The sequence below is a fragment of the Sturnus vulgaris genome, chromosome 3 (assembly GCF_052056855.1).
Source record: "Sturnus vulgaris isolate bStuVul1 chromosome 3, bStuVul1.hap1, whole genome shotgun sequence".
NCBI lineage: Eukaryota > Metazoa > Chordata > Aves > Passeriformes > Sturnidae > Sturnus > Sturnus vulgaris.
In genome coordinates this window covers 91573070-91586078 of record NC_142245.1, presented here as the reverse complement: position 1 = coordinate 91586078, position 13009 = coordinate 91573070, and the positions used below count along the sequence as shown (strand labels likewise).

The 13009-nt window shown below is 36.1% G+C and overlaps 1 protein-coding gene across 3 annotated transcripts in view; it reads left to right on the top strand.

Moving 5' to 3' along the window:
* Nucleotides 1-12528, top strand: part of MLIP (muscular LMNA interacting protein) — a 108020-nt gene extending 95492 nt beyond the window's left edge. For all 3 annotated transcript variants that reach the window (XM_088162269.1, XM_088162268.1, XM_088162270.1), the window contains exons 12-14: nucleotides 2532-2585; nucleotides 10104-10138; nucleotides 12211-12528. In XM_088162269.1, the coding sequence (XP_088018395.1) occupies nucleotides 2532-2585; nucleotides 10104-10130 (81 nt within the window). In that variant the 3' untranslated portion in view covers nucleotides 10131-10138; nucleotides 12211-12528. The remainder of the gene's footprint in view (nucleotides 1-2531; nucleotides 2586-10103; nucleotides 10139-12210) is intronic.
* Nucleotides 12529-13009: the final 481 nt, after the last annotated feature.

The following is a 13009-nucleotide window of genomic DNA, read 5'->3' as shown; positions in this document are numbered from 1 at the left end:
CACAGGACAGGCATGGGACGTTTTCTACAGCAAGGCAGCCACATTTTGGCTTACACTGACATTTGATGGAAATAACACAGATAATCAGCCTCCAGATCTTTGGGATAAAGTCACCCAGGCCAAAACATTTGTTTGCTTTGCAGCTGGCAGAGGAATTGTATGATTGATATGAATTGTATGATTTTGGGCAAGATCCAAACACCTTACTTTCAGGGACCTGCAAGACTAAGTGTTATTTCAGCAGACAAAGGGTACAGCACTTGGCTCATGTGTTCCATATTCACTAAAGTACTACTTACAGTTCTTTATAAATGAGCCAAATGTGATTTCCTTAAGACTATACCCACCTGACTAGTAGAATGTATGAACTCTTCTATGATAACTTCAAGGGGTTTTGGTCAGAGAAGCCTTGTTAAATACTTTTTTTCATTATTAATTGGTGAATGTCTTGCCTTCTTTTAATTAAATCTCTCCAAAATAATTAAGAGTGACTCTTCAGAAAATAAAAATAATTTTCCTCTATATGGAGACTGTCACACAGTTTGACTCTTCACTTTGAAAAGAGGATGCTATCAAAAAAGGGAAGCAAATATATTTCTTGGACAAAAAGAAGGTAACTACTTTTGTCAGGTCTAAGGACGGACTTGAGACCTCATATTCAAGAAAAAAGGTAAGGCAGAATCAGGACTCAGAGGGGCATTTCAGATTAACAGAGCAGGCAGTGAATACCAGCAAGAAAGGCCAGGATGAGATAACACAATAGAATTGCGTTTTTCATTGATTTTTTTCTCTGTGCAATTTGAGAAAAAGAGTTGTTGCATTCTCAGGTCACTGCCTGACTAGGGAATTTTTCTTTCTTATGAGCAGTGGAGAATTCTTCTCAGAGGGCTTAGCTGTACATCAGAAAGTGAGCAGAATATGAATAATACTTCCCTTCTTCTCTTTGTGCTTGACCCTTCTTAATTTGCCTGGGATACAGAATATGCCATATTCTGATGAGGCAATGAATATCTCAAGTCTAGGGTTTCTTTCAATGGAATACACTTGCCAAGATGCCACAAATGTTGCTAGAACTTTGTACCTGTGTGTCATCCAGGACTGCCCAGCCTCAGTAGTCATGGGAGGCTGGGTTTGGAAGTGGAATTTCTGTTCCATGCAGAGCATCAAACACCTCCTGTGTGTGCTGCAGCAGGGGCTGGTGTAAGGTCTGGGGGATGCCTTGGCCTGACTCACATTGGGAGCCACAGCAGTGTCAGAGGGTGTTGCCACTGAGAGGATCTAGGTACCTAACCCCTTCCTTACCCTTCTTTTGCCTGAATTTATTCCTCTGTAGAAATCTATTGAATAAATAATCTTGTTGCCTAAAGTTATTGCTTTGCCTTTTCATTTTGGGGAATAACAATCACAAAAAAAGAAGTTAAATGGTTCAAAGCTTTTATTGTTGCTAAAGTAGATTCCTTCTCTGGAAAGGAATCAGGGCAAATTTACAAAGGAAGAGAGAAATATATAACACATCCACAAAGTAATTGCAGAAAATTAGAGCATATTCTACTTCAGCATATTTCTTTGTGTACAAGGGACAGTTTAGTAGATCAGTTTTTCTTCTCAAAAAGCAAGGTGTAAAAATCAATTTTCTTAGAAGAGCGATATTTTTAAGCAACACATAATTTGCTGATTTAATATTTGATCTAAATGCCAAAACAAATTAATGCCTTTGATACACTGAAAAGAGCAGGCTTCTTCCAATCTTTTGGAATTCTCAAACACACAAATCTCAAAACTTTCAGCAACCTTTTATTTAAAGAGGATGTCTCTGTGTCACTCTAGAAGAAAATGTCACAAGCTTATGATCTTAACATTGCCTTTATAAACTCCAGCTGATCTATTTACCTGCATTCTAATTAAAATCTCATTGAAGTTGGTATGGTTCTTCACTTGAGTCACAGCCATCAAACTTCACTACTTAGACGCAAGATATATAATAATCAAAATGATGGAAAGTTGCCAAGATTGAAAACAGTTTTCTGCACATACTGTTATGCAGCTTTTTTTTTTTGTGAAATATTTGTATGATTTATATCTATGAAATTTCAGATTAAGGAAAGCGCTTTTGGAGATTTGAGAAGATGGATATTCAAAGTGATGGAAATATGGTTGCAATTTTAGATAACTTTATATGCATTATCTTATACTAAATGTATCATAAAGTAGGCTCTTTTGCTGTGATTTTTACTTGAGATGCCTCTTTGAAATTTGAAAGGGATTTATCCCTTTCACACCCTTTTAATTATAGGAATATAGTATAACAGAAAAAAGGCCATACCTTGACATAGATTTTAATACAGACAAGGAGTAATAAGAGTCTGCTGAGCACAGATCTCCTGGTCTTGCTATCCTTAATATGTCTGAGGGTATTTGTTTTAATTTTAAATTTTAGTGATGTTTTATACAGAAATTGAACTGATAATGGATTTCTTTTTCCCGTGTTTAACCTCATGCTCTCTCCAACCTGTGACATCTTGGCTCGGCAGCCCAGTCTTCCCATGGTGCCTATTCCAGAAAATGAGATGCTCGTCTCCAAGGAGGTAATCCGTTGACATTTAATGGATTTTAGCATTTGCATGCTAGCTTTATCTTTTATTTGCATAGCTCGTGTAAGGTTGATCAGTAAAAATGTGCTGAGCTTCCAAACCTGCTTTTTTTTCCAGTGCAGAAACTTCATAAACATTAATTTTTCTTAATGATCAATGAAGAAAAAAACCCAAAGCTGTTTTGCCAACTGTGTTTTTTATGTGAATTTGAAATAACAGTAACATTTATGCTTCAGGTTCCTGATATGTGCTGTTGGGATGTTAGCAATTGAGAATGGTTAAATTATGCTGTTTGTTAAATTATCCAACCATATTTAACTAACACATTCCACAATTTTCACTGATATAGCTTCTGTTTTAAATACTAGGTACTACAACAGCTACCAGAAGCACTTAGGGTAATTAGTTATTGAGAATTTCATACAAGACAGTCAGAAAAGAAAAAAACGTAATTCAAGTCTGCCCAGTATCAAAATTCAGTGCCAGATTTTTTTCCCTTTGAAGAAGGATATAAATTTTCTTGAAGTCTAAATTCAGTGGCCAATTCCCTTCTACATTTATATGTCTAAACTCTAGGACCATAGTGGTTACTAACCTAGACAATTCATTCAGTGAGAGGAGAAGCAATCTATTAGTCATTATCAATTTTCTCTTGAGACAGAGTATATAGAAAATTAAAAAGATTCACCTGGCACTGGCAAGTCCTTTTATCCAACAAGATCATGAGCATGAAGATGAATTATAGATTCAATGTTGAAATAAACAGATGTAATTCAATTAATTATCACACTCTTTACTCTGGCTTTTGAGTGTAATAGCACATTGCTCATTACAGGACGTTTTCAATACTATTTTAGAAATTCACCTATGAAGGCATAACTTCGTACCAATAATTGCAGTATGAGAATGTTTATGACACAAGAATGAATTTTTTACTGCCAAGACCTCTTTTACCATGTGCATTCTCATAATTATTTCACAAGTTTTTTAATGAATGTAAAAAAAATACATAGGAATGTGGGCTGGTTTTGCATTAATTGTCACATCGATAGGGAAAGGAGAGGGCATCCATGTAAATAATTACATATTTATAAAGAGTTTATTTTTATTTTATTATTTTAAAATATTAGATTCTAGTTTTTCTGAAATCAGCAACATGGTAATTTAAATAAATGAAAAGGATGTTTGCCAATCATTTCTACCAAATGAGTAACTTCCTTTTAATCTTGAAAAATATTGTGAGAGTTTTGGGGTCAAGCCCTTCGCATTTTGGAAGTGCATGATTTGCCTGAATTCTGAATTTGTTGACAACATATCAATATATCCTCAGAGTTTATCTCAGTTTCCACTGAAAAAAAAAAAAAGGGGAAGAAGATAAAATGCAAAGAAGTTGATATCTCACATGTTAGATCAACAAGTGGATCAACAGACTGTGGTTCTGCTCCAGGAGAATATAGGCATGACCATAGTCTCTTATCCTCATGTGCAAACCTGGCCTCTCTGCACAGGGTGTCAGAGACTGGGAGCTATTTCATATTTCTTTTTGTTTGAATCTTCACCACAGCCCTCCAAAACTCCTCCTTTGTTCCTTGCCTTTGACATTTCTGCTTGTTTCTACACCATCAATCCCCTTTCCTCTCTCTCCCAGGAGCCTCTTCTTGATTCTCTCAAAAGCAGGTGTCTGCTATGGAACTATTCAAAGAAAGACCCAAAATGCCCTCACAAAGGGAACTTAGACGAAGAATACCTTTCAGATCTTCCCAGATAGATTGTTTTTTTCCATCTCAGCTGTAAAGTTTCGGAAATATTGAAGTAATGGTATATCATTAGAAGGCAGTGAGAGAGACTACATAGTTCTGAGGATAAGTTTATTTTTGAGATTAAGCAGATTTGCAATACACCAGGAACTCTAAAACATGATGTAAACACATACGTGTATACATGTGTATTTGTATAAGTGTGTGTGTATATATTTGCAGTCTCTGATGATGCAGATGATTTTCCTGTATTTGAAAATAGAAGGAAGCAAACAGCTAGATCCTTGTCTCTCATCCTTCTACTTTATAATTTGCACATTGAGGAAGAATTTTGCAAAATCTAATGGAAAGACAGATACTTTCAAAGAGAATTCTCTAAGAGACAAGACACATAATTTAACTGATGCATTATTAAGATAAATTCAGTAAGTGAAGGATATTATACTGACATAGTAAAGTCAGTCACAAAAGAAGTGCAAAATTCCTTTGGTTAGAGGACAACTTGGTCTGTTCTAAGGCAGGTAAAATATATTAGAACTGTCTTCTAAAAGTCCCCTTACATTTTAAACAAGCACTTTAAACAGAATTTCTATCTATAATTTTTAAAAAAAAGATTAAATGTACTACAACAGTGGGAGAATTTGTCCCATGACCTGTAGAACAGCTGTATCTGATGAAGCTGTGGTTGCATTTGTAAGGACGAATGACAATCTATGGGAAAGAAGAAGATTTATAAGTGCTGTTATCAGTACCTTTTGTATTTCTTTTGATTAATGTCTTATTAGATAACTTATAATAAGACAAATAATTAGCTTTAAAGTTAAAAAAGAAGTGTCAGATACCATTTTCTACAGCTGAGCAAGCAGTCTATTTGTGCTGGTTCCCTGGGGCCTGTCACTAAATGTGTACTTTGCAACTATGACTATGCAAGTGGACTCCAGTCCATGTAGAAATTTCAGGAAAAATTGTGTCAGGCTCACTACAAGTTACTCAGGAAGTAACATCAAGAGATGACACATTTACTGTTTTCTCTATTACAAATCAGAGAAGAAATTTTTCGTACAACTGTTCAGCTCACTGGTACAGAGCAAAGGATCTAATATTTTCCCCAATTTTTAATCTCATTTTTAGCAGGAGGAGCTGACCAGGGCACATCATGTTGGCCACGTGAAGGCTGAGCAATCTCTTTGTATGTTTAATGGGTGTCAGAGAGGACACAAATGCATCTAGAGATGACCCCCTTTTCTCATTCTCAGTCAAGAAGGACTGAACAAAGGCATCTGTTTCCCTTGAGATCTATGGCTGGAAATGGAAGTGTACAGCTTTGATATCCAGAAGGAAAACAACATTTATGATGTCTTGGAGACTGACAGGGGAGCAACACAGAACTAGGTGCAGTTTACATTATTTTGGACAGCCTTGTTAGCTGATCTGAGGGTAGTGGCTTCTTGGAAATAAGTTATTGTCAAGCTGTCTCTGAAAAACAACCACATTTTCACCATTTTCTCTTTTATGTGGTTGGGTTTTCAGAATTGTATGTTTTAATGCTTTCCTTTTCCAGTGCATTAAGAAAAGCAAGGTAAGTCTTGGTTGATGATTTTTAAAATCACATCATCTTTCAGGCACCTGCATTGTTCATTTTATTTGGGAACCTATCTTGACTCTAGGAACTGTGTATACTGAATTTCCACTTTATGAGTTTCATAACCCACAAATCCCCACCTAATTTAATGTCTTTTTTTTTTATCAGTGAATTCTGTTTGGATGATGAACTGATTAGGAAAAAATCTGCCAAGTCATAAGCCCAATATTACTTACTGCTATCATAAGACCCTTAGATCACTCTCTTATATTATCTAAATTATTATCTGCCCTCTTTATCTAAAATTGTATACAGGCTCATACTTAACTTCTCTTGCAATGTTCCTCTTTCAGAATGAGAAAGTAAGTGTGATTTTTGCAATTCCGAAAAAACCAAATGGATGGACAGATGCTCTGTGAAATGTAAACACCTCTAGGAAGGAGTGAGAGAGGAACTGAGGGAAATGTGCTGGTAGTTTCTACTTATTATTTTCCTCAAAGCAAAGTATTCACTGGAAATAAAAATTAATAAAAACAAACAAAAAAATAACAAAACCAAAAAAGGAGGTATCTTTGTATTCAGAAGAATAGCATTCATGTAATTTTAGCATCATTCTGCTATGGCATGTACCAAGTAAGACCTGTGACTTCCCTGTGAAAATAAGAAAATAAATAAGCTGTATTCTCCTTCTTGTGAAATCCTCCTGAACAACCAGTGCATTTTAAATTGAGGAGGTCTGAAGGATACTCTTTGAAACACAAGCAAGTAATATGCCAATAATTCCTGATATGTACTGTCTTCTTTTCAAGCAAAGCGTGTTTGCCCAGGCTATGATGTATGAATGGTGTTATAATCAGTCTCAGAATTTTACTGAGTCAGAACTTTTAGAGAGATTGTGGGGCACATATACCTGTATAATTGGAAAAAAATGATTGCGTGCAGGGGCTAAAAATATGTCCTCATTATCCTTATTCATCTGTGATTTACAAAATCCCAAGTCTACAACTACAATTACAATTACTAATAAATGACTAATTACAGTTACCATTACAGTTACTTCAGTCCCACGTAATCTTTTGCTGCAGTTGAGTAATTACTCAGTTTTATCTGTTTATTGTTTATGAAAGATCTGCAATATTTACTTGAGAAATCAATAGTATTTCTAAAGTCAACATTCATAAAAAGACCCCATGAGAGAAAGCTGATTCTATCGACTTCAGTGGCAACAGGATTTTACTGACTTTTGTGCAAACTAACAAAAGTTCTTGAAATTTGAAATTCTGTGAAAACATCAATAGGGTCCAAAGTTCTGTTATACACTGCTCTTAGTCCTTATTTACTTAAGGAGTGTTTCTGCTCAGAAGTCAACAATAGTATTAATCATTGATAGATTCTACATATACGAGGAAAACATACCCATTTTATGAAAGTGTCCTTGTATTAAAGAATTTATGTAAAGGGTTTTGCCTCCGACAAAAGCTCCAACCTAAATGGCATTATCACAGCAAAGTGATGTTCTTCCAGTTAAACACCCTCCTCACTGTACCCTGAATTATTCTGTAATGATTCAGTTCTTGCATACTGCCCAATACCTTTTCAACTTGTAAAGAAGATTACAACCTGTGAAAGCAAGGACAGGGATGTGATAGATACCTAATGGAAGTAGAGGAAACTCTACTAGAAACACTCCCACTCAAAGGTCAACTTTATGCAAGCACCTACTTTTCCCATTTGGCACTGGGATAGATCTTTCCAGACATGTTGCATGAAAAAGACAGTGTTGCTCCTTGTGCTTTCCTAGGAGGCAGAATCATGGGCTCTTCATGTGTCACAGCACGGATGTACTATTCACGTTTTGCTTTCAGTCTTGCACAAGTTTGCAGCCCTGTTCCCCAGACAGTGAGAGACCTGGCATACACTGGTATGGCAGAGCATTGCTGCCCATTTCTCTCTGGAGTTGTGGTCTCACCACCTTAGTTTATTTTGACCACACTAAGGAATGCAACCCTAAGCTCTCTCCATAGACTTAGAGCAGTGCATTTAACTGAAAATTTAATGACCCTGAAAATGAACATTAAAAGTAGGAATAACTACTGCTTTTACTAAATGAATAAGATTTTCAGATGTTAGCTGTGACAAATTCCTGAACATCTAAATTGAATAGGCCACTAAAACAGTAAACTGTTGTCTTCTGATGCTTATAAATAGAAAGGTCCAAACAATGCACAATTCTAAATTCTCAAATAAAAACTTCAAATATCAACAGAAAAACTATAAAGTTACTTTACAGCTGAACATTGCTTTGATTTTTTTTCTTTAAGATTTTACATGTTCAACCGGAAATTTATCTTACAATAAGTATTTAGGCAATACTTTAATCATCTTCAATTATATCTTCTTGTTTTAAGCAAAAGCTTTCAGTTACAGCCTACTAACTTGAAATGGCATATTAGATCACCATGCTGCAACAAGTAAAAAGCATTATATGCATTAATAGAATTTTATTTGTAGGGTGATTGCACAAAAATAATTCCTGTAAATATTTTAGTTTTCAAGTTTACCTTTAAAAGTCTGAAAGTGTACTAATATAAGATAAAATTTGAAATATCAGGATATGATTCAAACTGCAATTTGTGTCTAATTCTACCTGGCATTAAGAAACAGCTGTTATTATTGGTCCCCTCCAAAGAATGGCAGGAGTTCTGAGAAATAGAACTTGTCATGAATAGCTAGTCAGAACATAGCTGTAGGCTGAAGAAGGCTTGTTAAAATTATTCAATACTTTAGTAATGAATAAATAATTAGAATAATAAAATCGGATTAAAATTAGCTATAGTGTTTGATCACTCTTATGATATAAAATATTTTTCCTTATGGGTAATTCAAATTTTCCCACTTGCTGCCTTGCTTTTTTTCACCATGCAAACCTGAGTTAAATCGTTCTTAATAGCTGGAAAGGGAAAATAGATACCCCTTAATCTACTCTTTAGGTTAAACAAGTGCTATCTGTAGCCACCCCTCATCTGTCACACATCTTTCCCAGAAATCAACAAATACTTGTAACCATCCTGATAGTTGTCCTTTGATTTCCTCTGCTTACTTGACAAAGCAAAAAACTATTTGTATTGTGAGGGCTCAAAAATGGAAACTATGTTCCACATGCAGCCTCGTTAGTGCCCAGCAGAGGGGAATAACTTCCTTCAACCTGCTGGTTATGCTCCAATTAATGCAACTGTATATGAGGTTATCCTTCATCACAACGAGGCTGGACTGATGCACATTCAGTGCTGTCACCTAGCCCTCATGTCCCTCTCGGCAGAGCTGCTTCCCAGGCGGTCAGTCTGTCAGTCTGTCAGTCTGTCGGTCTGTCAGTCTGTCAGTCACAGTCCTGTGCCATTGCTTGGGTTGTTCACTTCTTCCATCCCTCCTTGTCCCCTGCTCCATGCAGGGGATTTTAGTATTTGCCTTTGCTCATTAATTTTCTGCTAGCCTGTTCCTCCAGTCTGGCAAAGTCCCCCAGAATGGAGTCGTACCCTTGGCAAACCAGTCTCCCTCACCCTCCAAATTAAGAACATCCACAGATTTTCTGGACATACAGGCTCTTCAGATCTCTGATGGAGACATCACCCTAGCATCCTCTGAAATACCACCTAGAGCAGAGATTTTGAACTGTTGAATACTGTATTTTTATACCAGTGTCCCAGATAGATAATGATCCACCCTGTAGTCTATCCTACTCCTTGGTTTGGGTGCCAGGCTATTACAGGAGACTGGCAAAATCCTTGCTAAGGGGGAGGCAATTAACACCTATGCCACATGAATGCAAGGGTGGCCGCATGCTCTGTCCTCCCAGCTGTGGTTCAAAAAAGAAGTGAAAGTGGAAAACCCATGTGAATCTGAAATGTTCTCTGATGTGCAATTAATCAAGGTGATGCTTGTCTGTTAGAATTTGCTATGTGCAGAAGAATTCCTCAAGAATGTCAATGCACGAAAAATAATTCTTGATTCAGTAAGCAGAGTTGTAAATTAAGAGTGCAACAAACCAGTAATTAAAAAAAGAGAACTGCTGTATGAAGTTTTTCACCAGTTTTTGCAACTGTTCCTGCAAAACATGTTGCAGTTTTTATTCTCCTCTTCACTTTGTTTTTGCTTTTTATTTTCTTTTTTCTATAGGTTTCCAATGAAAGAGGTTCTGTTTAGATATTATGGTGAGTATCACTATATAAACAAAATTTATTACAGTCACAATTTGAATATGTAACTACTTCGGTGTCACTTTATCATTTTATTTGAAAAGATGATAGGATGCTTTAGCTACATAATTCAGTTTTTGGATAATAAGATGGCTATATTTGGTGAATGATTTTCTATGAATAATTATCAATTCAGAATAACACCAATTCTTAGCATGACAGAATAAAGTCACAATAGAATGAATTTTAAGTGGGGTGCAATCAAATGGTTGGAAGAAATTGAGGTATACTCTGGAATTAGATTGTGAAAGGATATCAGGGAAATAAGATGAATTTTAAAATATTTGACCACATAACCACATACTACCATTAAATGGATTATCTGCTAGAGTTAAAAAATACCACATTGCAAATAATGTACTATGCTTGAGAGCTGGTTTAATGTAGTACGTAGCAAGAGAGGTCAGCAAATAAGTGGTACTCAAAAGGCTGAAAGGTTCAATGCCTTTTTTTTCTCTTTCCTTGTTTCAGTCTTCACAAAAAAAAAGAGATTAATTATCATTAAAAGTTTATTTCAATTTTTATTAAGAATTTGAGAGTAGGATCATGGAGAGAAATGGAAAATAACACCTGAAGAAATACTGAAGTAAATGGGAGTATTCAGGATGGAACAGCCTAATGAAATTTAAATTACTTAACCTAAGCAATTTCTCAAACACTAGTGATTAGCAGGATGTGTAAGTTCCCAGAAAACTGGAGAAAGGTAAACACAATGTTCTGTCTAAGCAAAAGAGGAAAGGAAAATTTAAAGAATCACATAAAATTCAGTCCTAACAGCATTTCCAAGGCACTGGAACAAAGTATTAAACAACACATTTGTGAGCATCTAGAGAATGATAAGAAGATAAGATTATTTGCACAGGGACACGTCAGAAACAAATCCTATCAAGTTGATCTCATTTCCTTCTGTGACAGCAAAGCAGATATAAGGATGAGTTTTATGCAGTGTATCTTCAGTGTAGTCTCACATGACATCCCTAAGCAAGCAAAGCGGATACGGATTAAATTAAATTCACATAAGGTAGATAGGTATTTGATTGAAAAGCAGGACTCTGAGAAGAGTTATTTGCTGCCTATGTGGGAGAACGAGTCACAGACTTCCAGAATGCTATCTTCTAGCTCTAACACTATAAAACTTTACCATTAATTACTTTCTCAATGACATGGACAATAAGCTTGCCCAATTTACAGATAATGCCCACTTGGGAGGACTTGCAAGCAGCATGGAAGCCAAGATTTTAATTAAAAAAATTTCCTTACATTACAAGAATGCCTTGAAATAAATATGATACAATTTATTAAAGAAAAATATGAAGAAATATGAAGGGTACAGACAGAAAAGGAATTACAATAATACTTCAGGTGAGAATCTGAGGATAATAGGGGAGGAAAAACTGAGTGGAAGAGGTGATGCTTTCAGGGAGATGTTGAAAGGAATGCTTAAAATATGATGAAGACAATTACTCTTTTTTTTCAGTATTAGGGCAAAATCAGTGGTATAGGATGTGGGAAACAAATGGGAGATTCATAAAAGTGTAAAGGCTTCAGCATCTTCACACAGAAGATAAGAAATAAGGACAGAGTAGAGGCACAGCAGTTTCTCTCTTCATGATGGACTATTATAAAGGGATATTAGTCACTTTTCCATCTTTCCTATGAGTAGGAGAAAAAGAAATGGGTCTAAATTTCAAGGAGAGAGATTTAGTTTGAATTTGAACAGTTACAGCTCTGTGAAAATTTAAGTCCTAAAAGCAGTTTGCCTCAGGCTGCTGCAGACAGGCAAGCTTCTGACAAGGTAAATCTGATCTGCCAGCTCTCATCTTCTCCCACAACTATAGGACAAAGGAGGTGGCTGGATATATCTTTAGGGTTGGGGTTTTTTTTCTGTGAAACTATGAATTCTGTTTGTTAGCTAGATCATCAGGTCGTATAAATTAGGAAAACTAAGTGACCTCAGTGTGTGTTATGAATCTTACTAATCTGTATTTTTGACAAATTGTGTTCATGCAAAAATCCTTCTTTTGCAGCCCCAAATTAGGATCAAGAGCTAAAACCGAGTTTTGAAGCCTGTTTCTATATTAAGAAGGAATCCACAGTACCCGTCTTAAAGCATCAATTAAAAAAATATTGCTTCCGGTATGCTAGTTGCAAGGCAGTAATAACAATCAAATATTCTTTCAAGAAATAATCATATATATGAGCATAATTAACCCCAGAGATACACATTGAATGTGCCATTTCTTGAAGTGCTTGCTGGTTTAAGAGATGCTCAATATAACACAGCATATTTTCTTTAGAAATAATATAAATGTTGAAATTAAATAAAGGTGTATTTTTATTGCAAAGTTGTTTTTGTGATTCTTGTTTTTACTCCTGTAAATCTGGCTCCATGGGTTTCAAATAGCTGAGAACAAATGCCAGCATTGCTGGGAAAGGAATGCTCCCGTGTGCTTAAACTTGGTCACATTTTGCCACCACATAGACACTTTCATTTTGTGAAGTAGTCCAGGGATTATTCACGTTTGTGTCAGCACCCACAGCAGTCAGCAGTGAGCATGCACAGTGATTTTCCCCTGCCATGCAATATTTCATAGCCCTTTTGACCGTGCCAGGTGCAGAGTGCAGGCAGAATTACCGTCTGCACTCCTGGCACACCTGGAAGAAACATCGCTTCCCAGTTTATGCTGCTGGGTTTTTGATCTTGTGCTGCTTGGGAAGTTCCTATTCAGGTATGAGCCACAATGCTGCTACCTGTTCTGCAAGTCCTTGTGAAACACCATTTAGGAGAGCACCTGCAGTGGTATGACTACATGGGCACTGTGCTGG